This window comes from Thamnophis sirtalis, unplaced genomic scaffold, assembly GCF_051295495.1.
Source record: "Thamnophis sirtalis isolate CommonGarterSnake01/CBP01778 unplaced genomic scaffold, rThaSir2_p1.2 scaffold_10, whole genome shotgun sequence".
Classification (NCBI taxonomy): domain Eukaryota; kingdom Metazoa; phylum Chordata; class Lepidosauria; order Squamata; family Natricidae; genus Thamnophis; species Thamnophis sirtalis.
In genome coordinates, this window is record NW_028261390.1 from 11,407,221 (window position 1) to 11,435,143 (window position 27,923).

General features: G+C 42.4%; 1 protein-coding gene across 7 annotated transcripts in view; it reads right to left on the reverse strand.

The window, feature by feature from the left end:
* MAPK10 (mitogen-activated protein kinase 10) overlaps positions 1-27,923 on the reverse strand; it is a 257,681-nt gene that overhangs the window by 91,217 nt on the left and 138,541 nt on the right. For all 7 annotated transcript variants that reach the window (XM_087724063.1, XM_087724067.1, XM_087724062.1 and 4 more), the window contains exons 4-5: positions 26,997-27,166; positions 2,890-3,019 (exon numbers count right to left, since the gene is read on the reverse strand). In XM_087724063.1, the coding sequence (XP_087580189.1) occupies positions 2,890-3,019; positions 26,997-27,166 (300 nt within the window). The remainder of the gene's footprint in view (positions 1-2,889; positions 3,020-26,996; positions 27,167-27,923) is intronic.

Consider the following 27,923-nt stretch of genomic DNA (forward strand, 5'->3'; position numbering starts at 1 on the left):
AAGATAATTATTCCCGCTGAATCAGTCAGTTGTGTGTGCTTTCTGGATGTGATTGCTGCAACAATCTGACAGAAACATCTCGGAAATTTTAAACATGGATCAGAAGCTTAGAGGGAACCTTGTGAAGATTGGCAGCCTGCCTATTAAAACGAAAGGGTCATTGCTAAAATATTGACTTCTACTGTGGTTACTAATTTAGCTGCCACTGAAGTATAACTATAGATAAGATTCTGCTGCTATTGCCATTTTTGAATTCCTATGTTTAGCTAGATTGAAGGGTGTATCTACTAAGACTGAAGGATATACACCCAACAAATGTAAATTTAAAACCTAAATCTGCTGAGGTATGTCTTTCAATTTTGCTACCCAAATTCGTTGTCAGATGGGTCTTGAAAGTTAAAATTAGCAGCTGGTATTAAAGACAAAGGCTAGATGCTCTGGATATGTGACAATTTGTTTCTTCCATTGTTAAGATAAATCTGGGATGAGATTGATACAGTGCTAATAGTAGGCTGTACAACTATAGAGTAAAATTGAGGTTCGGGTACTTAAATGACACCGCAAACTCAGACTAGGGACTCTGACAGCAGTTCAGAAAATAAAACCCACAGAATTATATTTATTTTACTTTTGTTCTTCTTCCTTAAGGCTGCTAATTTTGATATCCTGATTATATATGTTCCTCCTTTTGTCCCGGTACTTAATTTTTATTGGAACTGGACAGATGTTTATTTGTGATTTTTATCAACTAATTGTTTACAGGATTCCTGATTTAGGCTTTGGGACTAAGAGTTTATAAGCATTTTCTAAATTGGGACGCATTTAGCAATAGCAATAGCAGTTAGACTTATATACCGCTTCATAGGGCTTTCAGCCCTCTCTAAGCAGTTTACAGAGTCAGCATATCGCCCCCACAGTCTGGGTCCTCATTTCACCCACCTCGGAAGGATGGAAGGCTGAGTCAACCTTGAGCCGGTGAGATTAGAACCGCTGAACTGCAGATAACAGTCAGCTGAAGTGGCCTGCAGTACTGCACCCTAACCACTGCGCACCTCGGCTCTTTACTTTCATTAAAACTGATCCTCTCTTATGTCCTATGGGATATATTTTTAATGTGGCCATATGAAAATGGAATTTCTCTTCAATAAAATGTGAGTTTGCTACATGTATTTGCTTACATCAGGGATGTCAAACTCAAGGCCTGTGGGCTGGACCCTTAGAGCTGGCCATGGGGCTGCCCTGGAAACAGCGAAGGTCCAGCCCGCGGTGCCTCCGCTAGCAAAACAGAGCTCAGCTTGGCTTCAGCCCGGTCTACCCAATGCAAAGAGGAAACATCGAGCCTGCAGTTTGGGGAGTGTCATCAAGCTGGCCATGCCCCCCAGTTGGCCACATCCACCCAGTTGGCCATGCACCCCCCAAGGTCAACCACAGCCCTGATGTGGCCCTCAATGAAATTGAGTTTGACACCCCTGCCCTATATCATTCCAGACAAATGACTGTCCAGTTTCTTCTTGAAAACCTCTAGTGATGGAGCACCCGCAACTTTTGGAGGTAAGACATTTCACTGATTGATTGTTCTCAGTGTCAGGAAACTTCTCCATAGTTCTAGATTGAATCTCTCTCTAATAATCTTCCACCTGTTACTTCTTGTCCTGCCTTCAGATACTTTGGAGAATAGGTTGTCTTCCTCTTCTTTATGACACCATCTCAACTACTGGAAGACAGCTATCACTTCACCCCAACCCTTCCCTTTGTCAGACTAGATCAGTGGTAGTCAACCTGGTCCCCCAGCTTTCATGGTGGGCGGTAGGGATTTGCTATAACTCTGCTTTATACATTTTATAAAGTAAAGTTACTTCCCTACTTTATAAATCACCATTACTGTGGATCCCGTGGGCAGTTAGAAAATTTTACTACTAACGGAGATACAAAAGTGGGCGGTAAGTATAAAAAGGTTGACTACTCCTGGACTAGACAATATCTAGTTCCCTGAATCATTGTTTTCTCAATTTTGTAAAGGAATGACTTGGGGAGAATGGTTCAAATAATTTGTGACCTAAATAAAGGCAGAATGTATTTCACAGCTGTTTTATTTCTCATGGATAACTTTTGTCCTTAATATTAATCCCGATTCTATTCAGTTGCTCTCCCTAGGAAGGAGGCAAGGGCAAACCACTTCCAAAAATATTGTCCAGAAAACTGCAGGGACTAATTCAGGCAGTCACCAGGAATCAATACAGGTTTTTTTCACTTTTCTCTAGAGAACTTCCATTAACTTTCAAGGGGAAAGAATCTCCATACTGAAAGCATCATCAAATATGCTGCTGCATGGCTATACTATAACAACATTTTCTTCTTGCCACAAAGAAAGTGTGTATTTTGTACCCTTTCTTAGACATCTGCTGTGGGATGGGAATAAAGCATCTGTGATCGCATCGCCATTTCAGCAATAGCAATAGCAGTTAGATTTATATACCGCTTCATAGGGCTTTCAGCCCTCTCTAAGCGGTTTACAGAGTCAGCATATTGCCCCCAACAACAATCCGGGTCCTCATTTCACCCACCTCGGAAGGATGGAAGGCTGAGTCAACCCTGAGCCGGTGAGATTTGAACCGCTGAACTGCAGATGACAGTCAGCTGAAGTGGCCTGCAGTACTGCACCCTAACCACTGCGCCACCTCGGCTCAGTCACATTCTATCCAAATCTATGTGTTTGCTAGTAGAAGTTTAAAAAAAAAATTGCTGCTAAACAAAGCCCTATAGGATTTTGCATTTAAAATAATGAAGGTTAGAACAGTCAACTTTGCAGCAATGTATTAGCACAATCTTTTTCACTTAGTAGTGTGAACTATGCAGGCTTCTGAGTCCTTCCAGCAAAGGAATACTTACATTTTTGTGATTCACACACTTCATGAGAACTAGCTCCCTATACGCCCGCTTAGCATGTGTCTGATTTTGAAATGGCCTGCTGAGCTTCTTGATAGCCACATTTCTGTCCAGTACAGCATCGTATGCAGCACTAAAACAAGAAAAAGAAAATGACTATTAACTTGTAGCGTTCCCATCCAAATATTATTGCTTGAATTTGATTCACTTCCAATATTTTTTCCCTAAAAGAAAAGAAATAGAATTTTGCATTTCTTCAGTAGCTCTACTTTCCTTCCAAGACTTATCCCAATTTATTTGAACAAACATGACACCTTAGAAAAATACACCAAGTGACTACAATTGAGGCTGTTGTAACAACTCAGTTGTTAAGCCAAGCTAAGTGAAAAGAGGCACAGTGGTTCAGTGGCTTAATGATGTCAGAGATGGTCTCTGCTCCAGCGGTTCAAATCCTAGCACTGTGCGGCAGGGTGAGCTCCCATCACTTGTCTCAACTTCTGCCCACCTAGGAGTTTGAAAGCATGTTATATGCAACAAGATATATAGGTACCACTTCAGTGGAGAGACGAGTTGGTGCTCTGTGCAGGCAGTCAGATTCCGTGGCACGACAAAACCGCACTTGTCAAAATAGCGGTGATAAAATCACGTCGCGTAAGCCGCGACGTCATCACCGTGCGTCATCACCGCCGCGACAACAGCGCGGCGACAGAAGGGCGCTTTAAAACAGCGCGGCGGCGGCAGAAAGCGGATTTAAATTAAGGTAAGGGTTAGGATTAGGTTTAGGGGTTTGTTTTAGGGTTAGGTTTAGGGTTAGGGTTAGGGTTAGGTTAGGGTTAGGTTTAGGATTAGGTTTAGGGTTAGGTTTAGCGTTAGGTTTAGGGTTAGGTTTAGGGTTAGGTTTAGGGTTAGGTTTAGGGTTAGGTTTAGGGTTAGGTTTAGGGTTAGGTTTAGGGTTAGGGTTAGGATGCTGAGTGCTTGGGAATGCGTGGATTTGCCCTCTGCGATTATGTCATCGCGGTAGGGTCGCGTTTTTTCCTTAGCGCTTCGAACGGCGCGAATTAGTCTTCGCACTTATGTCTCCGCGGATAAGGGCTTCGCGGATTTGTGGTGGAACCGTCAGATTCCTACCGGCTCTGAACCTTCTTGGTTGTGATGCCCTCTTGTGAGGCAGCTCTGGGGAAGGAAGGGAGCCTTTGATGCTGCTGCACAAAGAGTCACTCATTTTTCTTTCTGGTGAGAAGCTAGCTTGAATCTTGGGAAGCGCACAAGCGTGTACCTGACAGAGCTGGTAAACAGGCAACTGATCTACTACTCTGCAATAGCACTATAGTGGCTAATGTAACAAGGCCATATGCTAATAATAATAAGTGAGAAACCACATGACCCACACTGTGCTTACAATTTTACTTCAGCTATCATTTATTTTACTGCATCAAAAAGCTGGGACTCAAAACAGCTAGGTGAGTCCAAACAGCAGGTAAGATTTCTGGAACTCAGCTCAAGAGGAAGCCAGGTAAAAAGGCAAATCTTCACAGCCGTTTTTCTTTACTTGCCTGCCTTTCTGAATTCTTACTTTGGCAGTGGAGTGAATAGCAAAAAGAGGATTGAGGTTTGTATTCAGAGTTACTGGAGAGATGTACATTGATTGAAAGATGTTGTGAAGAACATAAATGTGGGCACTGGTCGAAATCACTGTCATAACTGTGAATAGGTACTGTCCAAGGCAATCACTAAAGGAAGACTACCTGCATGCTTGTTCATTATTTATCCTGGCCATTAATTGAATTCAATTTATTCCAATGTAACTTGTTTTTATAATGTATGCAAGTTGATAACCCGGCATTGCCCGGGTATTTATTTATAGGGGGGAAATGTCCGGACCAAACGTAATTTCTAATGTTGGATTTTCCCCATTACCAGAGGGAGCCCCCTTGTGGAGTACTGTTACTATGGCAATTCCACTGCTCTGTACAGTAGAAACCATTTTACAGCAGTACAGTAGAAGCCATTTTAAGGCACAACAGGCTGTATCTTAACAAAACACACACCCCGAGGGGCAGTGGTGGGTTTCAAAAAAATTTTAGAACCTCTTTTGTGGTTGTGGCCTGCTTTGTGGGAATGGCTTGCCAGCCATGTGACTGGGTGGGAGTGGCTTGCTGGCCATGTGACCGGGTGGGAGTGGCTTGCTGGCCATGTGACCAGGTGGGAGTGGCTTGCTAGTCATGTGACTGGGTGGACATGGCCAACTTGTAAAATGTGGTGAAACTCACTTAACAACGCTCTTGCTTAGCAACCAAAATGTTGGCTTAGAAACTCTGGCATTGAAGTGTGCAAGTCTTAAAGCTGTCAAGTTACAAGACCCTTGCACCACTAATTCTTTAGAAAAAAAAAACCAGGGGTGTTCAAACTTGACAGCTTTAAGACTTGTGGACTTCAACTCCCAGAATTCCTCCTCTTGCTCTTCATCTTGATGATGTCCGGACGGGCAGGGGGAGGGAGCTGGAACCGGTTCTAAACAGCACTGTAGATTTGTGGAACTCAGGAAGGCTGAGTCAACCTTGAGCCTGGTGAGATTTGAACTGCCAAATTGCAGTCAGACGGCAGTCAGCGGAAGTAGCCTGCAGTACTGCACTCTAACCACTGCGCCACCGCGGCTCAATGTTGAAAAGAGCATATCAGCTACATTTATATATAGGAAAAATTGGGGGAGGGCGAGAGAGAAATAAGAATTCCCAGTTCTATTTATTAAAAGGAAGTGCTGTTCAGAAAGAGAGACTGTAAGAAACCTAGGTCTCTATCTCCAGCTTGTAAGATTAGGCTGGTAGACACTTTAATCCGCATTTCAGAGGTGTAGCCATCGTACATTTTAGCAGCAGAATAATCCACTGTTGTTAGTGACTTTTAACCTCAATTCTCACAGGAGATATTCAAGCTTCCCCCTCCCCTCTCCTTTGAAAAGGAGAGGCTCATTTTCCAGAATTCCCTTTAGTCTCCTTAAAACTAAAGGTTCAATAATTTGGCCAGGTAAAGAAACAGCCACTAGAGAGAGTCTAGCACTTATTGGCTCTCTTATTCTGTTAATGTGTGCCTAACATTCTTCATGAATGTTGCATCTGACGCACAAGAAATAAGGGTAGACAAGATCCTCCCCCATTACCCTCTCCTCATATCGGCTTGTTTCAATCAAAAACAGCCGTGCCAAAAGCTGGAAACTGCAGATCCACAACAAGCAGCGTAGGCAGGCTGAATTCTCTGACCTTTTCTATCAAATTGAATATTTCAATCATGGAGAGCATCATCACTTCAAGCAAAGGTTGCAGCCATGTTCCCAGATAGATATCACTTGAAGACGCATAACGCAGAGCCCGGAGTTTAAATAAATCAAATGTAACATGGCTGCAGCATATCTCCCCACCTACCATTCATTTCCATTTGTAATGAGAAAAAAAAAACCTTATTAATTCAGCAACGGAGCAAAGAGTTTATTTGTTCATTCTCATTCACATTTTTTAGGGAAAGCTAAAAGAAAGATGTGTGCCATCAATAAGCAGGGGATCAAGTCAAATATATTTTCAAAGTCAAAATAGTTTCAGTAGTAACAGTTTCATAGTTTTTTTTTTACATAGAAACACCCTATTTATTTACTTAATACATAGGAAACAGGATGATACAGGTGTGGCACCAAAACGACTCTTATTCCCCCCTCACCCCAAGAGCTTATTTTCTAGTAGCTTATTAACATAAAACACTGCCTTCTATTGGCTTAGGCTAGCTCCAGAATTAAAGACAAAGGTCTTTGCATTATCTACTGCAGACTCAAGGAAGTATGAATGACAGGAGTTACATTTCAGCAAGTTACTTTCTTTATTGTTGCTGACTTATCCACCGGAATCTTGCCAGACTAAAGCACAAATCTGCATGGGTATTAGATATACCCGTGAAAGGCTAGGGAAGGTCCGCCTTGTCTCTGTTCCTGCACACTCAAATTTCCAAGCATGATTTTTCAGGATGCTCATAATATAAGCCCTACCACAAAATTGCTTCCCCACCACCATCCAGTGCGGCAAATTCCCTCCCCCTCGCAGCTTATCAGAACATAACAAATATAAACAGCCCGCCCGGCTCTGCATCTCGGTGCTGGTACTGTGATGTCATCGATCATCGTCGCTGCTTGTAGATGGGATCAGAGGCCCCACGCTGGAATCAGGTTACTGCATTCCGCCGGCACCACCCGCTGCCAATCCCCGCTTGTAAGGCAGAGCCTCGGACTGGGGCTCGACACCCCCCCCCCCCAGTTAAGATCATCAGCCACACAGATGCATTTAGTACCATATTTTCCTGAAAATAAGCTCTAATGCATCTTTTGGAGCAAAAATTAATACAAGACCCAGTCTTGTTAACTAATTAATTCTGTACAGTGGTACTTCAGTACTCGTCCGTAATTCATTCCAGAAGACGCTATGAATATTAAAACCAACAAGTACTGGGAAAACCACATGATTTTTGGCCAAAAGAAATAGCATGTCACAAGGCAGCCAACGTCAGGAAGTTCTTCCTTGCGTATCGACTACCAGGAGAAAGACGAGTGCTGGGACAAGATTTCTGCTTCAAAACCCGTCAAATACCGAATTCACCGAGTTTTATGCAGTCAAGTACTGTACTATATTCCAGCACAATCTGCTGTTTCTTTTCACTGGAAATGCTAGGGGACCATCGTATATAAGTCTACTGCTATTGCTATTGCTATTGCTATATCAGTTTTCTGGCTGCAGAGTAAATGCTTTGCCATGAATATTGGTCATTCCCTATGACCTCTTCCTCCACACACAAACATATTCACACACAAACATATAAAACAAGAAAGTAAATTTAACCAGTTAAAAAGCACTCCGGTGCAAGTACTGTATTTTTCGAAGTATAAGACGCACCAAGATTTTGAAGAGGTACATTTAAAAAAAAAGTTTTTGTACTCTGCAGACCTCCCAAACCCTCTGCACCTCTCATTTTTTGTGAAAAACGGGGCATGCAGAGGGTTTGAGGGGCCTGCAAAGTGCTGTTGGAGGGGGAGCTCATTTTTTGTGAAAATGGGCCCATTTGTTGCCAAAAAAGGGTATGCATAGCCTTTAGGAGGCTTGTACAGTGCTTCTGGGAGCTAGGGGGGCAAAAAAGAGCAAAAAACGTGGTCTGTTTTTTGCTCATTTTTGCCCTCCCCAGCTCCCAAGAGCACTTTGCAGGCCTCCCAAAGCCTACGCACGTCCATTTTTGTGAAGAGGGTGGGGTTTGGGGAAGGCCAAAAATGCTGTATTCAGTGTATAAGATGCACCCAGATTTTTACCCTCTTTTTTTGGGGAAAAAGGTGCGTATTATACTCCGAAAAAATATAGTAGGTAAATCACTGACATGCTTCAGCAATAACACTTAGACTTACATACCACTTCAGGATGCTTCACAGTCCTCATTTTACCGACCTCGGAAGGATGGAAGGCTGTCAACCTTGAACCTGGTGAGATTTGAACTGCCAAATTGCAGTCAGCAGAAGTAGCCTGCAGTACTACATTCTAACCACTGCACCACTGTGGCTTAAGACTGCAGTGTTCCTGCACAGCTCACTTTTGGCGTGCTAGTAGTATATCTTTTTGGACTTCTTGACACTTTCTCACTGATTTATGTTGGTTCTGCCGCAGTTGGTGTGAAAGCTATGGGGAAAATCTTCTGCCCAACACCCTCAGATGCCTGCTGTGTAATGACATGTCTTGAAGCATGTACCAGAAATCAAATGACAACGGCAAATAGAAAAATCAGTAGGGACCCATGATGAAAACTGGCATCTCCTGCTGGCAACTTATTCTCCCATCCAGTATTCAGATAGAAATGCAGATAAACATGCCTTAATTTTGGAGATTATTTTTTTTTTTGCTTGATTCTTTCCACCTGTTAGATTGTGTTGATAGTCTAATTTAGCAAATAAGTTTTTTTATACCAAATTTCAGAAGATAAATTCATGAAGGCTATAGGGTATCAAATCCTTTCACAATGATAATCCTTTATGTACACTCTCTGGCCCAAATTCTTAGCCCTCAAACCCCACTGTAATAATATAGTCCCAAATATCGTTATATACAACGGGCAAAATACACATGAGCACTTAAAAATTTGTCCACCCTGAATTCAATATAATCCCTGACATAAATGCATTTCTCTCCCTTGTTTCTCCTCTTTTTATCTCTACTTCCATGCCTAGTGTTTTCCTGTAGTTATTTCCCTATGTTTTAAAATGTAAGCTACTTCTAGCACGGACTACTAAAAAATTTTTATCACATACTGATTAAAGAAAGGAAAGAAGGTATTCTTTAACTTAATTAACAATTCATTGATTAGAGTTTATGAAATAATCTGTCTTTAATCTGGTTGTCTCAAAGGTGCTTTTTATTTTTGACTGATTGAACCTGACTGATATTTTGAGGAGGAGGAGGAAGAAAAAGACACTTCCCTTCCTATCCAGAAAGCTTCATCTAGAGCAGTGTTTTTCAACTTTTAAGATGTGTGGAACTCAACTCCCAAATTTCCCAGGCAGCATTCTGGTTGGGGAATTCTAGGAGTTGAAGGCCACAGATAGTAAAGCTGCCCAAATTTATGATACACTGGTCTAAAATCATTGTAATCTTATTTGCTATACCAGCAGAGAAATGCAGAGGAGTGAGGCCAACACCGCGCACCATTAAAGAACAAATGACTGAGCCTGGGAAGAAAAAATGAAGAAGGTAAGAAATACTCAAAATAACTCTCCCTTGACTGTGTTAAGTATATGCTGAAGTACAAAAGGGCTTTATCAGGCTTTCAGGATTCTGATAAAAAAATATCTGACTGCAATAAATTGAATATGAAAACTCCTAACAACTCCTGCTTCCTAACCTTGCCTGTTTCCAGGGGATAACAAGTCTACAATATTTACAAAATCCATTTGGAAGCATAGCTTGTGGATTTAAAAATGTGGTCATATTTCTGGAAAGATTTATAGTGAAACGTCTTGCTTAAATCATTATCCTACTATCTGTATAGCTGCTATATATTTTTTAAAAACATAGCAGCTTTATTTATATATATATTTAAAAAATATATGAGAATTCTAAGTCAGCTATGGTTTTATCCCAAAAGCTATAACTTAACTGCAATACTTACAATTAAAAAATACTGGTTTAACATCAATCAGCTGCGCCAGAGTGTATTAAAATCAACAAAACAGTAGAAATCAATTTTAATGGCCCAGTTTAATTGGGAGAAATATTGCTTTCAGCTAAACACATACATTGCTAAAGCCAAAACAAATGAACTATGGACAAGAGAGGTTTTTTTTTTAAGTCAGGATATAAGGTATGCACATCTATTGATATGTAAGTCATATCATTCGTATATTACATTTAGTTATTAGATAGTTCATTGGATGGGGCTTAGGGTTGTATGACCATGCTTTCTGTATTATGCCAACCATGTTAACTTTATTTATTCAACATAGTATAGTTAAACTAAGGGCCGTATCATTTTCACACATGGACATTAGTGGTCTTTAATGATCTGCCTAAGAGTTTATTTCAATTGGCAGGAAAGAAATCATCTGAGTGATGTTTTGTTTTTTTCAAAACAAAGGTTGCAGGAAACAAAATAAATGACTTAACATTAGAGAATTCATAGATCAGTGATGGCCTATGGCATAGAGTCGAGGTGGCGCAGTGGTTAAATGCAGCACTGCAGGCTACTTCAGCTGACTGCAGTTCGGCTGTTCAAATCTCACTGGCTCAGCCTTCCATCCTTTCGAGGTGGGTAAAATGAGGACCCGGATTATTGTTGGGGGCAATATGCTGACTCTGTAAACTGCTTAGAGAGGGGTGAAAGCCCTATGAAGCGGTATATAAGTCTAACTGCTAACTGCTATATGTGGCATGCGGAGCCCCTCTCTGCGGCCACCCAAGCTGTCGCCCCAACTCAGCTCCATCACAAATACGCATATGTCTGTGCCTCCTGCCGGCCAGCTGATTTTAGGGTCTCTGCTGTGGGGAACATGTGGGAAACGTGCCTGCGCAGGGGCAGGGGGAGTTTTTGGTCCCAGGAGACTTCAAAACAGCCTCCCCCCTGTGTGCATTTTTGGTTCTAGGATGCTGCAGAAAAACCTGCTATGCCCAAAATGGGCTGTGGTGGAGGGGATGGCTTCATTCATGGAAAGAGGGGGAAGTGTGGGGGGAGGGGGAAGCACAGGGGGTCATGCGCACACGTGCAGAGTGATGGGGCGCACAGGGGGGGTGTCGCACATGAATTGCATTAAAGGTGTGGGAACACGTGCGTGTGATTTCGGCACACGAAAACAAAAAGCTTAGCCATCACTGTCACAGATGATTGATAATTTCTAAATCGTCAGTACATACTAAAAATAGTATTTTGACTTAATTCCTAGGGCAATTAAATAACCTAACTTCCCCTTAATCTTTCTATTTTAATTTCAAATATGCAATAATTTTAAACCTCTCTAGAACTGATAAGAGTCCAGACAAAGGTTTTTCTTCAACTCAGGATGAAGAAGATCCCTCTTAATTTAAAATATAAGGCGAAACATTTGGCTTCAAAATCAAGGAGGTAGGACCCATGGAAGATCTGTAGGGACACGATAAGATTCAACTATTGAAGATTAAGACAGCTATTCATTTGATGAAAGGCCTACTGGGAGCAATTTAAATTGCAATGAGTTCCTTCGAGAAAGATCAGTATATAGATATATGAAACCAACCAACCAATTTTCTCTCCAGGATCTCTGACAGCAGGGACACCATCTCATCCCAAACATTCCTTCTGTATAGTTTACTGAGGGAGGGGGGGGGGAGAAAGGTGTTTAAATGCATCTGCATTCTTCACAACCATGTATTTTGTTACTGTATTCAGGTATCTCTCCAAATTACCAAAAGTATAAAGGTAAAAGTAAACGTAAAGGTTCCCCTCACACATATATGCTAGTCGTTCCCGAGGTGGCACATACAGCCCTCTCTGTAGGCACACGCACTGTTGCCAGCTGCTCTTCTGGTTTCTGGTGCGCACCGGCCAGCTGGTCTTTGAGGGTGCTTGAGCACTGAAAAATGGCCTGAAAACGGCCGCAAAAATAGCCAAACAGCCAGAAAATGGCCAAAAAACCTAGACCATTTTCTGGCTGTTTGTTGGCCATTTGGGGGGCATTTTTCAGGCCAAAAACAGCCTGAAAACGGCGCTCCAAAACAGCCAAAAAAACAGGTATGCATGTACCGGTCAGCTGGTCTTTGGATTTATGGTGCTCTGGTGCACACATATGAATGCACATTCCAGTTTGGGAACTTGGTGCCGAAAAGGTTTGCCATCACTGACCTAGCATATGATTTTCCCAAGCAGCAAAATTTGCCTTATGTCTTCTCTTATCAAGGAAAAGGTTAGCATAAAAGGTAGCTACTGCAAGCATTCACCCAAGGGAAGAAAGCAAAAAAACCTACCATGCTTTCTATCACTTGCTACACTGAGAAAAAGGGAGCAATAGAAGGAATGATGAGGCCCACCTTAAAGCAATTTGTCCTGAAGATGATTCCCTCAATAAAAACTATTAGGAAAAAAGATATGCGTATGAGGGGTCCTTAGTGTTCTCTGAGCATGCTCGTTTTCATGGAGATTTTTCATTACCTAGCACAGGGGTCGGCAACCTTAAACACTCAAAGAGCCACACAGGTCCTAACCGGAAGCCCCCCATTCAATTCTGGAGCCGTCCGGAAGTCCGGTTTCCCCACCATAGAGTCTCCTCCTAGCGCAGCGTCCCTTTTCCTCTACCTGTCCTAACCTATCAATTGTGAAACTGACCGGAAAACTCACCCCTTGTCATAGAGTCTCCTCCTGGTGCGCCCAGCTTCCTCCCCCCAAATTGGAAGCTGCTCTCAAAATTGTGGTGTTGATTGGCAACAGGGAGCCACAGAAGAGGGATGAGAGAGCCACATGCGGCTCCCGAGCTGCAGATTGCTGACTCCTGACACAGCACTACCATTGATGATGTTACCTAGTTTGGATAATGAAACGTTTACAATAAAAGAACCAAGTTCAGAAAATACCAAGAACCTCTCCTTTCAACCCTGAGCTACACATACTTCTCCTTCATTAGATGCCCACGTATAGTGACCGATAAGGAATGTTCCATAAGAAAATAAATCTGGAGAAGGTTATATATCTGAAGAAAATAAATAAATCTTTCCTTTGTATCTGTTGTTTTCCCTTATTTTACCGAACACAGTATTCAAATACAACAGACTAATGGCCAAACAGGTCTTTGTATGATATAAACCCCAGCTACAGTGAATATCCGCGCTTCGAGCCAGCGCATACATTGTTCCAATCCCTTGACACTAGCTGGATCAGGATTTCCAATCAAACCACCCTATTGGCTGGAACACAGCTGCAGCTGCTTCTCGGATTAATTTTATTTATTTATTTGTTTATTTTTGGTAGTTTGCAAAGATTACAGGGTCATTCTTGCAGCCTGAAAATAGACTGAGTGATATCATTTCAGCAGTCATCCCTATGTAATGGGGGGGGGGTTGATAATATAACATTATCTTCAAATCTAGGGACAAATAAACTGCATTTGCTTCCATTGCCTACTTTCCCAGAGACAGAGAGACAGAGAGGAGAGACAGACAGACAGACAGAGACAGAGAGGGAGGAAGGGAGAGAGAGAGGGAGAGAGTAGGGATCTAAATGCTAAGTGTGTGTTACAAGACAAAATAGAAAACTGGGTTAAGTAGAGGAATAATGGAACGGAGTATCCTGCCAGAAAGCATTGTTGGCTGACTGGAACACAAAAAAAGCATTCAATTTTGAACACTTTTGTTAAAGTTCCTTGTAATTTCTTCGATCATCAGAAGAATTTTGTCTGCAATTTCAAGTCAGGGAAGGAACCCTTTTGCAAAGACCAAATTTATGGGGAAATAGGAACCTTTCAGCCAGGAGAATATAAAAGTATGCTCTTCGTGAATCTCAGAGAAGGATTGCTAAAAACACTTAGCCAATGATCAGAAACGAAAGAAACTGTGGTCTGTAATTGTGGATATGCACCAGAGGTGGGTTCCTACCAGTTCGCACCTATTCGGTAGAACCGGTTCGTCAAATCTACCGAACCGGTTAGAAGAGGTTCCACCAGTGGACCCGGAAAGCAGGCCACACCTACAGAAGAGGTTCCAAAAATTTTTGAAACCCACCACTGGTCCTTGGATATGATTATTCTACACTATCATGCTCATATTTATAAAACTCAGTGCCTCTGTGAAAGGTAAGGATGACTACTGCGTTTGTGGTGCAATCAGAACATTGCGTGTGTTGGAGTTGTTTTAACGCAAACCAAAGATGCCTTTTAAAAAAACAAGTTTACATCCTATTCTTATGCATGCCAGTGCTGGGTGTGAGGTAATTTAAGGTGGTTCTGACAAGTGTCGTCGGCATCTTCATATCCGGTCACATGGGCGGCAAGCCACTCCCATCCGGTCACATGGGCGGCAAGCCACTCCCACAAAGAAGGCCACACCCACAGAGTAGGTTCCAACAATTTTTGAATTTTTAAATTGTCCAATCCTGCTTTCAATGCAACATGGAAGAAATGTGAACATTGGAATATGTTCGTTAAAAGGACTTCAATACGAGCCTTCTAGAGAGAGAAGGAAAGGGGCTCCTGATAGCCTTGCTGTTTTAAAGCATTCTTGGTTTGAAGATTGGGTCAGTTCAAATCAGCATGAAAAGCAAAGAGTATAAAAAAAAGGAAACAGAATCCCTGACATGACCCCACAGGAATTAGCCTAAACCCGTGATGTTGAACCTATGGCACGCATGCCACAGGTGGCATGCAGAGCCCTGTCGATGGGCACCCGACCCGTCGCCCCAGTTCGGCCACACCCTGTGTGCGCGCATACCTCCTGCCAGCCAGCTGGTTTTTGGGTCTCTACCGCACATGCAGGAGATACACATACATGCACAGGAGTCACATGTTGGTCGTGGACGCATGTGCGGAGTGGGGGAGCATGGGCAGTCATGCGCCCATGTGCAGGGGAAGCACAGGGGGTGTCACATGCACATACGCAGGGGTGGGGGAAGTGCAGGGGGGTCACGTGAGCATGTGTGGGGGTGGAGCACACATGGGGTGGGCACACGCGTATGCGTGGGGTGGTGGGAGGTGATACGCACATTGCATTATGGATGTATGTGCGTGCACGTGATTTTGACACATAGCAACAAGAAGGTTAGCCATCACAGGTCTAAACCCTTTCACACATAGTGAGATAATTAGTGATATTTCTAATTAGGGACATTATATCCACATGTGCATAAAGGTAAATGTAAAAAGTTTCGTCTGCCCAATCATGTCCAACGTGAAGGGATGCTGTTCATCTCTGTTTTCTAGCCGAGGGAGCCCGCCTTGTCCAAAGACACTTCTGTGGTCATGTGGCCAACATGACTATATTCCGAGGCACACAGAAAGCTGCTCCCTTCCTTCCAAAGTGGTACCTGTTTATCTACTCACACTTGCATGCTTTCGAACTACTTAGGTTAGCAGGAGCTTGGGCAAGTAACGGGAACTGACCCCGTCATGCAGCCCTCGGGTCTCAAACCTGGCTGTCAGCTTTCCAGCTGACCAGCTCCGTGTCTTTGACTGTTGAACCATCATGCCCCCTACATGTCGTGCATAGATACCTGTAAATCCTTTTTCGTGAGAACCGGTTGGTTTTGTGTTTTGCTTTACTGATCAGCAATAATAATAAACTGAATATTAATATGAAAGATCCATTCTCATTACAATGTGCAGAGTGATCTATATTAAATATTTTATCACTTTTTCACCACTAATTCAGGTAGAATTATATGGAAGGAATAATCGTATGTGCAATTTGTAGATTTCTGATCTTCTGAGATCAGAAATATATGTATTTACTTAGACAAATGGGTTCAACAAATTAAAAGAAATTTTGCCTTTATGTCTTCATCAAACTCCAGGGAACTTTTTAATTCTTTATTTACACCAGTATTTTTCATGCATCAACATAGATAAATTAAGTATAGTTTGCTATAGAGAATAATTGTGTTTCTAAAAATATCATCCCTTTTCCTACCTAAAAAAAATACTAAAGTTATCTCTAGGTATCACTTAACTTTTATTCAGGAAATCAAGACTTTTTTTCTACTTTTGGATCCAAATAATTAAAGTCACAATTTTTGCTAATAAATTCTCCCCCCAAAAATAATTTAATGTAGATGATGAGCTTGGCATAAGCACCATTTTTGGCACAGAGTATATACATGACATAGAAATTATTGCTTTAGCAAACCAATTATGGCTGTAGAACACAGAATGTTTTTTCTGTAGGGACTGTGATTAAGCATTTGGCTTTAGCATCTGGCATACATTTAATAACACCTTTTGTACATCCTAAATTATATATTTGAATTAGTAAGAAGGTAGGCAAAATTCAAGCTGGATGGAAAAAAAAATGTCCCAAGCTCTGCAGGCATCCTTGACAGAAAATTGTTACTTGCATTATCTCAGCTACAATTTATCCAAACAAATACATTGGAAAAAATGAAAAAGAGTTAAAAAGTCGTGTGGTACTTTGGTTTTTTTTTAAAAAGTAGTTTTTGTTATATCCAAGTAACAGTGACAAATATTTCTAACCAAGTAGAACCTGCAGGAAAATGTTGCAACACATAAACATTGCTGTAAATGTTTTTAACCAATATGCTGTGTTCCTTTTTACCTGCCACCCTGTTTCTATTCTATTCTATTCTATTCTATTTATTGAATTTATAGGCCGCCCAATCCCGTAGGACTCCGTCCGGCTTACAGAAATAAGAATATTAAAAAGGATTAAAAGCAAGTAAACACAACAGATTAAAAGGAACACACCATGCCCCCAGTCTAAGCGGGGCTGGACCTCAGTCAAGAGGTCAACAGCCCCAGGCCTGCCGGAATAGCCAGGTTTTGATAGCTTTTCGGAAGGCCATGAGAGTGGGTAGGGTCCAGATCTCTGGGGGTAGCTCATTCCATAGGGCCAGAGCAGCAACAGAGAAGGCCCTATTCTGAGGCGTCGCCAGCCGACATTGTCCAGCTGATGGCACCTGGAGAAGGCCCATCCTGTGCGATCTTATCGGTCTTAGGGAGGTGTGCGGCAGAAGACGGTCTCGTAGATATCCGGGTCCTAAGCCATGTAGGGCTTTAAAAGTAATAACCAGCACCTTGAATCGTGCTCGGAGACCAATAGGAAGCCAGTGCAGCTCGCGGAGGTTAGGTGTAATATGGGTGTACCTTGGTACACCCAGTATCGCTCGCGCGGCTGCATTCTGGACTAACTGTAGTCTCTGAACACTTTTCAAGGGCAGCTCCATGTGGAGCGTTTCTGTGGTTAGTCTTTTATGAAGCTAGACTTTTTGGGTTTAGCTTGCTGCAGATGTGGTACCATTATATAATAAAGCTGATCCATCATCTAAGAGTGCTTCCTGACCTCACTGTATCTCTGTGTTCTGACCCAGCCTTAGCAGAAGCAAGAAACAGACTCCTTGCCACAAAACCCCCCTCTTTATTTACCTCTTGTGAATTAATTGCATTTACCCACCGAAAAGTCCAGGCATTAGTCCTTCAAGGAGTTAACTGCAGCAACAGACCTTATCAGTTCCTTGCGATTAATTGCCACGAGTTCCCAGCTCCCATTAAGTTCTGGCAAGCAGTCTTTGTGGCAGGAAACACAATGAGCAAAATCTTCAGAAATACGAGCTGTTGTCTTCTACGACAACCACTCCACTTTGTTTCTATTTATTCCCCAGCCAGGGAGGGGCCATTCAGCGTCCACGTATGCTTTGCTTCCTGAGTTAAGTCCTTATCCTCCGTTGCTCACCTCTTCTAACTGGTCTGCCCAATACGTGCATCTGGAACAGTCCCCAGCTGTTCTTCCTCCTCACTCATATCAGCCTCTAAAGGCAGCTGCCTCTCCGGGGGCTGGGAAATGTCGAATGGCCCTGGCTTTATCTCTGCGTCCAACACAGGACATCTATCAGAGCCTTTCCCGGACTCTAGAACTGGCCCAAGTTCCTCCCCAACCTCCTCATTGTCCGAGTCTGCTGCCAGCTCCACTTTCTTTGAAAAACTGGAATTGTTTTGTTGATACCATAATATCCCTAAAAACTCATGTTTGAAAAATAGCAAATTAAACCTCACACCTATAGAACCATATTTGCTTCATCAGTAAACAGCCAATTCTAGGGCTGAATATGAACATTTTACCTTATGGACCCAAAGAGTAGAGTAGAGTAGAGTAGAGTAGAGTAGAGTAGAGTAGAGTAGAGTAGAGTAGAGTAGAGTAGAGTAGAGTAGAGTAGAGTAGAATAGAATAGAATAGAATAGAATAACAGAGTTGGAAGGGACCTTGGAGGTCTTCTAGTCCAACCCCCTGCTCAGGCAGGAAACCCTACACCATTTCAGACAAATAGTTAGCCAACATCTTCTTAAAAACTTCCAGTGTTGGAGCATTCACAACCTCTGGAGGCAAGCTGTTCCAGTGGTTAATTGTTCTCACTGTCAGGAAATGTCTCCTTAGTTCTAAGTTATTGGAATATATGTTATATGAATATATGATAGCTTTTATTTCTACAAGGGTGGTTATAATCAAAGCCCTGTTTTCATATAGACGTCACACATTCTATTCTTTATAGAAGTCACACTTTTACTTACTAAGCAGATATACATTAGTGTTTGGAGACTTCATATCTTCCAAGTATTGTGAGCTATGACTTCCAACACCCATTATCAATGGACAAAAAATAGCTAAAAAGACAGGAAATAATGCCTCAGAAAAGATTTTTCTGAATTCCACATTTCACAGAGTTGTGTCTCGATAACAAGCATCATGACAAAAGATGACTGAAACATAAAAGAACATAAATACGGAGTATATGCCTGCGATGTGCTTTTCTCAATAGCATCAGCAAGAGCTAAAAATGGGGTTTTTATCAAATGGATGGAAGGATTTGTCAAATAATCACCATGCCAACCTTTTCCTTTTATTGCTGCACAACTCTTAAGCTTGAAAGGGGCCCAGTAATAATTCATATTCCAGTGTTGAATTTCAATTTTCTCTTGCATCAAAAAAAAATGGCAAGGTTTATCCTGCCTTCAGATTTTCTCTGTGCTGCAACTGTTCCAATTTTTATATGTTTATATTTTATACCACTACCCCTGCACTTATTTCCATGCACTTGAGAGGGTGTCAGATATTTTATTTAATTTGCTTTTAATTGACTTCTGCATTAAATTACGGACCCTTAATAAGGTAAGCTGCAAACCTGCTCCTTGGCTTGCTAGCCCAGCTTAGATATACTATGTGATAAAATTAATAATGTGTCTTTTTGTTTAGCATGATGTGCAAGCCTTCCATAATTACCGTATCTTTCAGAGTATAAGACACACCTTTTCCCCCTTAAAAGTGGGTGGAAATGTTGGTGTGTCTTATACACCGAATACAGCCATTTTTGGCCTCCCGGAAAGCCCGCTTTCCCCCTCCCTGAGCCTTCGTGCGGGCCCTCCCATCTAAAACTTATCTCCCATCTAAAACGGGCCCCGTGGAGACTCCTGGGAGGGGTGGCAGGGCAGGGCAGGGTGTGGCCAGCCATGGGTGGGATTTGGAGGCAGGCCATAATGTTAGCTATGGATTCCCGGGCGAACTCGTAGCAGCCCACCCCTGGTTCCAATGAAATATGGAGGAAGGGAGGGAGGGAGGGAGGGAGGGAGGGAGGGAGGAAGGGAGGAAGGAAGGCTAAGAATGGACAGAGGTGCAGTTATTCACTTTTCCTTGGTACAGCAATTGAATAGAAGTCAATGTAATGAAAATACAAAAATATCTCTCTTTCTGGGTGAAGTTGCCTTTTCATATGACTTTGTCAGGAGTGCTGGGTTATAATTTTGCTGATATCCAGCCCTTAAGAGTTTAAACTTAGCAAAGGACTAAAGAATGAACAACTACAGCCTTTAACCACTTTCCTTCTACTGTGTAATTTTCTTAACAGCAAACATTTGGGGAGGAAGGTTTGTACTGCAAGTATACTTGGCCAGAAATTTCCAGTCTCATTCGGTCTGGTTTTGCTTTGCAAGCTAAAAAGAAAAAATGGATTGAGACTAAATTGCCAAGACTATTTGACAGAGATGAAGCATCTTTCCTTGCTAGGCTTGAGAAAATAACATGTGTTATGTTGGTTCAATGTTTATCATTGGACTGTTGGCACACACAAAAAAGATCAGACTTCATGATGCTTCTATAAAAACAGCAATTTTTTTTAAGCCTGGCATTTTTCTATGCCTGAAGTACTACTTTTCTATTTAAACTTCGAGGGACCATTACTGCAACTGATAGCTGCACCATTAATGGTGAAGGAACGAGAAAACGTAATTATAGTCGGATGTGAATTGGTTAGATTCCATTCATCCAGGTTTCCTTATTCTCCACGGGAATTTGTCTGCCCCAGCCCTGCTGACTTTGTATGACACAAGGAGCTCCCAGGAGTCTTTCTAGAAACCAAATTACACAAACTTTCTTTTTTTTTTTCATTTCATTTTAATTTATTTGTATGCCGCCCTTTTCCCTGAAGGGACTCAGGGCGGCTCACAACTCAAAGGGAGGGGGAAAAAACAAACAAAGTTACAAAAAACATAAAAACCATGCATAATTAAAAGCACAACAGTCATACCATTCGAAGTGGGGCAGCGAGTCTTTAGCCCCAGGCCTGTCGGAACAGCCAGGTTTTAAGGGCTATGCGGAAGGCCTGGAGGGTGGTGAGGGTACGAATCTCCATGGGGAGTTCGTTCCAGAGGGTCGGAGCAGCCACAGAGAAGGCCCTCCTCTGGGTAGTTGCCAGTCGACACTGGCCGGCTGATGGAATTCGGAGGAGGCCTAGTCTGTGGGATCTAATTGGTCTAGTGGAGGTAATTGAACATGTGACATAAGGGGTCCAGACATCCCTTCCCCTGTCCTTTAGCTCATAATCATATCAGGGATGTGTTCTGGCAGTCACTATTGCCGGTTTGCTCATGGGCTGCGCTGTGTGTGCATGCACAGTGCAATAAAAATTGCTCAGTGTATGCGCAGAAGCAAAAATCAAATGGAGGCGCTGCTGGGAGAACCAGTTGGGGGCGTGGCAGGCCTGTGTCACTGCCAGTTCCAGCGACCCAGGCCGCCAAACCACTACCGGTTCGGCTAAACCGGGCCGAACCGGTAGGAACCCACCTGTGAGTCATATGTTGGCAGTACAGACAAGCAATGCTGATCAGTTGTATGTCAGTCATTTTTTTTAATCTCCCAGCCAATACAAAAGCTCTGACATTGCTCTGCTTCCATTTAGGGTTTTTTTTTTTTCCTGCCTTCGGAGCAAAAAAGCAAAATAATTTCATAATGAGCAATTTGTCTTATCCCGTTCATTTCTGTAAGGACTCGTTGGAAAAGACCCTGATGTTGGGAAAGATCGAAGGCAAAAGGAGAAGGGGACAGTCGGCAGAGGATGAGATGGTTAGATAATGTCATTGATGCAGGGATCATGAATTTGGGAAGATTCTGGGAAACAGTGGAGGACTGGTTCTACCTTGAACGGGTGACAATTTTAGTTTCCGAACAGGGAATTGACCTTGAGGGACTTCGCGTTTCTAGATTCTATCATATCTCAAGACTTAAAATGGACGCCTAACATCAAAAATGTCATCAAAAAGCACAACGAAGAATATTCTTTCTGCACCAACTCAGAAAGTTCAAACAGCCCAAAGAGCTGCTGATTCTGTTCTGCAGAGGAATTATTGGGTCTGTCATCTGCACCTCCGTAACTGTCTGGTTTGGCTCTGCAACCAAATCAAACTTCAAAGGATAATTAGATCTGCAGAAAAAACAATTGCTACCAACCTGCCTTCCATGGAGGACTTGTACACTGCACGAGTCAAAAAGAGGGCCATGAAAATATCTACAGACCCCTCATATCCTGGACATAAACAGTTTCAACTTCTACCCTTAAAGTGACGCTATAGGGCACTGCGCACCAGAACAACTAGACACAAGCACAGTTTTTTTCCCCAAATGCCATCGCTCTGCTAAACAACTAATCCCCACAACACTGTCAAATTATCTACTAAGACTGTATTACTATTATTCTTCTCTTCATTCCTAGTACCTATCTCTTTACTAGTACCTATCTCTTTCAACTTATGACTATAACCATGTTGCTTTAAATTTATATTGCTTTATTTGTTTCCTAGTATGATTTGATTGCTTATTAGTAACCTATGACTTTCACTGTGTTGTATCATATGATTCTTGATGAATGTATTCTATTTTATTTTTCTTTATGTACACTGAGAGCTTATGCACCAAAGGCAAATTCCTTGTGTGTCCAATCACACTTGGCCAATAAATAATTCTATTCTATTCTATTCCATTCCTCATTCTGTTCTGTTCTGTTCTATTCCATTCCATTCCATTCCTCATTCTGTTCTGTTCTATTCTATTCCATTCCTCATTCTGTTCTGTTCTATTCTATTCTATTCCATTCCATTCCATTCCTCATTCTGTTCTGTTCTGTTCTATTCTATTCTATTCCATTCCATCCCATCCCATTCCATTCCTCATTCTGTTCTGTTCTGTTCTGTTCCGTTCCATTCCATTCCTCATTCTGCTCTGTTCTATTCTAGTCTATTCCATTCCATTCCTCGTTCTGTTCTGTTCTGTTCTATTCTATTCTATTCCATTCCATTCCTCATTCTGTTCTGTTCTATTCTATTCTATTCTATTCTATTCTATTCTATTCTATGCTATATGGCTATTTTTTCTTCTGTTCAATCACAGCCAGTTCTCTGGATACATCCCTGCAGTTATCTTGGCAAGGTTTTTCAGAAATACTTCCTTCCTAGGGCTGAGAAAGAGTTACCAGCTACAGGTCACCCAGCTGGTTTTGTGCCAGGACTAGAATTCAAGGTCTCCATGTTTCTAGCCTGATTCCTTAACCACTACAATGCTCTCGCATTAATAGCTACGTACAGTTTTATAATTCTATGAAATTCTTATTTCTATGACTTTTACGCCCACTTTCTATTAGAATAATTCCCAACCTCCAGCACTCCTACTGAGAGGATGAACCAGCAGGAAATGAGAAAGACTGTTCCTGAACTAAACTCAATCTGCTAGAAAATATTGTCCTATGAGACACTGTCATATGTTTCTAAACAGATGTGGGGGTGGTTTCAATCCCCATAGGAGTGGAGAAGGTTGTGGAAGCAACAAACAAATAAAATTAAACTCTGAGTAGATTTGAAGTCTTTTCCTCCTGCTGATTCATCACAAATGCCTATTTCTACTTGTTTGTTTTTTTTACTTGGCAGAATAAGAAAGTTGGAAGGGAGCTTGAAGGTCTTCTAGCCCAATCCTCTGCACAAGCAGGAGACCTTATACCAGTGGTGGGATTCAAAAAACCTAACAACCGGTTCTCTGCCCTAATGACCATCTGGGTAGGTGGGGCTCGGTGGTCATGTGACCTGTTGGGCGTGACCAACTCAAGGTCACTCAGGTCAATGGGCGCTTCACCTTAGTTGTTAGAATGTAATAAGGGTTAACCAGAGAGGCAGTTTCTGTAAGCAGGGCAATAAAGATTAGACTAGAAACACCAGAATGTTTCCTTCCTGCCTTCCTTACAGGATTAGCCCCGCAAAGTGGAAAAAAACAAAAGGAGATTTTCTCCCACAACCGGTTCTCTGAACTGCTTAGAAAGTTAATAACCGGTTCTCCCAAATAGGTGCGAACCGGCTGAATCCCACCACTGCTTTATACCCATGATGGTGAACCTATGGCACGGGTGCCACAGGTGGCACATGGAGCCATATCTGAGGGCACGCAAGGCATTGCCCTATGTCAGCTCCAGCTGATTTTCAGCCTTCCAGAAGGCGGGGGGAGGCTGTTTTCGCCCTCCCCAGTCTTCAGGAAAACCTGGGGAGGGCAAAAAATGACCCAACAGGCTTATCGGAAATTCCGGACTTTCGATAGACCCGTTGGACTCGTTTTTCGCCATCCACAGGCTCCGGGGGCTTTCCTGAAGCCTGGGGAGAGCAAAAAACAGCCCAATGGAGCTACTGGAAGTCCGGAGGCTTCAGTGAGGTCTGTGCGCATGTGTGGAAGGGAGCGTGGGGGGAGGAGTTGTGCGCGTATGCGCAGGGGGAAGGTATTGCATTATGGGTGTGGGCACGTTGGAAGGGACCTTGGAAGGCTTCTAATCCAGGAAACCCTACACCACTTCAGACAAATGGTTTTCCAATATCTACTTAAAAACTTCCAGTGTTGGCGCATTCACAACTTCTGGAGGCAAGTTATTCCACTGATTAATTGTTCTAATTGTCAGGAAATTTCTCCTTAGTTCTAGATTGCTTCTCTCCTTGATTAGTCTCCATCTGTTGCTTCTTGTCCTGCCTTCAGGTACTTTGGAGAATAGCTTAAGTTTTGTATAACATAAAATTAGCTATCAAATTAATGGAAAGGTGATGGTTCATAATCAGGGGTGGGTTTCAGGCGGTTCGCGGCGGTCCCCGCGAACCGGTTGGTCGGCGAACCCGGAAGTAAGTAACTTCCAGGAACGCCGAAGGGTCCACCCGCCCGCCCGCGTTTCTTACCCGGTTTTGATGAGTTCTGCGCTTCCACGCATGCGCAGGACGCATACAGTGCCTGCGCGATCCTCCAGGAGCAGCTGGAGCATCGCACAGACGCTAGTACGCATGCGTGCACTGCGCGCGTGCACGAGGACGCCGCCGGCCCCGTTCCAACCGAACCGGTTGGAACGGGGCGAGAAACCCACCCCTGTTCATAATGAACCATCTATTTTCATTATGAAAATAGAAAGAATATCCCAAAATCTACCAAAACATTCCAGGAAAGAAAAGAAACAAGTAGACTATAGAGGGGTTTAAGGCACTAGAACCAAGACCATTCATCAGAAAAATACTTGCATAAACCATAGAAGACCTGATTATTTACACTGTGAGATTGATAAGCCCTTCTTGTTTTATAATGCAACCTTCACAATATTATTTATATGTTTCGCTGAAATGTCAGGTTTTTTCTTTTTCCCTCCATGAAGAAGGATTAATGGTCCCGTCAACTTTGGGAACCTTGAATTTGTGACAATTTCAAAAAATTATACAGGATGAGACATATTGCCTGGCAAATCCCAGATTGTTCTTGAACAGCAAAGGGGGAAATTACTCTTCTGCTTGAAATGTTCTTTCTGGAAGAAGCTGCAAAAATGTGTAAGCTGTGTACCACAATATCCGTTTGCTAGCTAATATCTAATATGTGCAGGAAAAAAATGAATACTATTATTTCCATGGAGGTAGTGACAGATTTTCCTTTCCTGGGCTCCAAGATCACCGCAGATGGAGACTGCAGCCAAGAAATTAAAAGATGTTTGCTCCTGGGGAGGGACGCTACGGCAAATCTAGACAGCATACTAAAAAGCAGAGACATCACCCTACCCACAAAAGTGTGCATAGGCAAGGCTGTTTTTCCAGTTGCAATGAATGGCTGTGAAGGTTGGACCATAAGGAAGGTTGAGCGCCAAAAAATTGAGGCCTTTGAACTATGGTGCTGGAGAAGACTCCTGCGAGTCCCTTGGTCTGCAAGTGATCATACCAGCCAGTCCTAGAGGAGATCAACCCTGACTGCTCTTTAGAAGGCCAGATCCTGAAGAGGAAACTCAAATACTTTGAGAAGGAAGGACTCACTGGAGAAGAGCCTAATGTTGGGAACAATTGAGGGCAAAAGAAGAAAGGGATGACAGAGAATGAGGTGGCTGGATGGAGTCACTGAAGCAGTAGGCGTGAGCTTCAATGGACTCCAGAGGATGGTAGGAGACAGGAAGGCCTGAAGGAATGTTGCCCATGGGGTTGCAATGGCTCGGACATCACTTTGCAACTAACAACAACAAATTATTTCCAGAAATAAGCAGTGATTAGCATAGATTAGTGACACCTTTAGTCCCTTACTTCTAGCATTTTTATAAGCATGGAAGACTCGGAAACTATCATAGGTATGCCACATTAGACTCAAAACACTTTAATTAGTTTTTATAGATTGACCAGTAGCTATTCCATCACAATCACAATTAATCACAGTTAATTTATTTTCATTTGTGGCATTTAGTACCATGCAATGTAGAATCTGGAGGCGGGGTGGGGGGGAGACCAGCAAACCAAAATAGCACTCTTACGATCTTTAAGCATTAAGCCTCCCCCCCCACCTCTTATTTCAACCTTTGCATACATTTTAATTGTAATTTAAGGCAACGTTCATGACTCATACAGGCAATCCATGACTTACAACTGTTCATTTGGTGTCTATTTGAAATTACAACGGCACTGGGGAAAAAAGTGACTTGTGGCCATTTTTCACACTTATGACTGTTGCAGCATCCGCATGGTCATGTGATCAAAATTCAGAGGCTTGGCAACTGGCATGTATTTATGACGGTTGCAGTGTCCAAGGGTCATGTGATCAGCTTTGGTGAACTTCTGACCAGCAAAGTCAATAGGGAAGCCAGATTCGCTTAGCAACCACGTGACTAGCTTACAAACCACAGTGATTCACTTAACATCTGTGGCAAGAAAGGTCGTAAAATAGCAATAGCAATAGCAGTTAGACTTATATACCGCTTCATAGGGCTTTCAGCCCTCTCTAAGCGGTTTACAGAGTCAGCATATTGCCCCCACAGTCTGGGTCCTCATTTTACCTACCTCGGAAGGATGGAAGGCTGAGTCAACCCTGAGCTGGTGAGATTTGAACCGCCGAACTGCAGATAACAGTCAGCTGAAGTGGCTGCAGTACAGCACTTTAACCACTGCGCCACCTTGGCTCTTGCCAAGGGCTAAGCTCCCTTAAAAAATGTCTCACTTAGCAACAGGAATTTTGGGCTCAATTGTGGTCGTAGGTCAAGGATACCTGTACTTAACGCATACCAGAGGTGGCATTACTCAATTCACAAGGAATAAAGATTGAGAAAAACTGAGCAACTCTTACCAAACTATTCCCTGAGCTCCAGAGCCGATTGGTTTTAAGTTCTGGTAGCGTTTGAGAACTGTGAAGGTCGAGTCACCTACTTCCACACTGTAGAACTGGTTGTCAACTTTGCTTTTACTCATGTTGTAGTATTTGGCAATATATGACACATCCACTTGTTTCCCAAATCCCTGTCACGAAGATGGAACGATGTAGACAAAGAGAGAAAGACAACAGAAATTCAATAAACCCGGAGCATAATGAGCTGCTCAAAACACATTGCTAATTTCAATATTCAGATATTTATATTTATACCCAGTTCTTTAAATACCTCAGTAAAAAGGAATTTAGTCATAGGTTTTGCTTAGAAAGATGAAATCTAACTTTACAAAGCAAGTTATAGGTAAAAGATCTATTAGGCTGAGCACAAGAGTTTGTAAAACATTGTCAAGAGTTTGTTGCAGAAATCAAATCCAGAAAGCACACACAGGTAACAGATTCAGCAGGATTCTTTAAGTTCTCTTTATAGATAATATAATACATAAAGTAAATATGCAATACCAACAGCTGGTTCACAGGCAGAGGAGAGAACAGTTTTGTTTCAGTTCAGATAGGCTAGTTTCAGTTTTAGAGCTGAGCACGGAGCTAAGCCATGCCCAGATTTCTTGCTTAAGTTTCTGTTTTCCAAAAAAGCCCCATTGGCTGACCTGTTATCATGCCTATTCATTGACTGACCTTGTTACCATGTCTCTGCCAGTTCATGAATACTCTGATAAACATGTTTTCTTTCTCTGGACAAGAATCCTCCTTTGTAAATACTAAAATATGTTTGTAAATAGGAGTTAACAAAAAATGATATTTGGTGTGTAAAGTAAAAACTGTCTGTTGTGCACTTGATACAGCCCTGTCAAAATGCAGTCTTCCTCAGAACCTTATTATATAAATGTG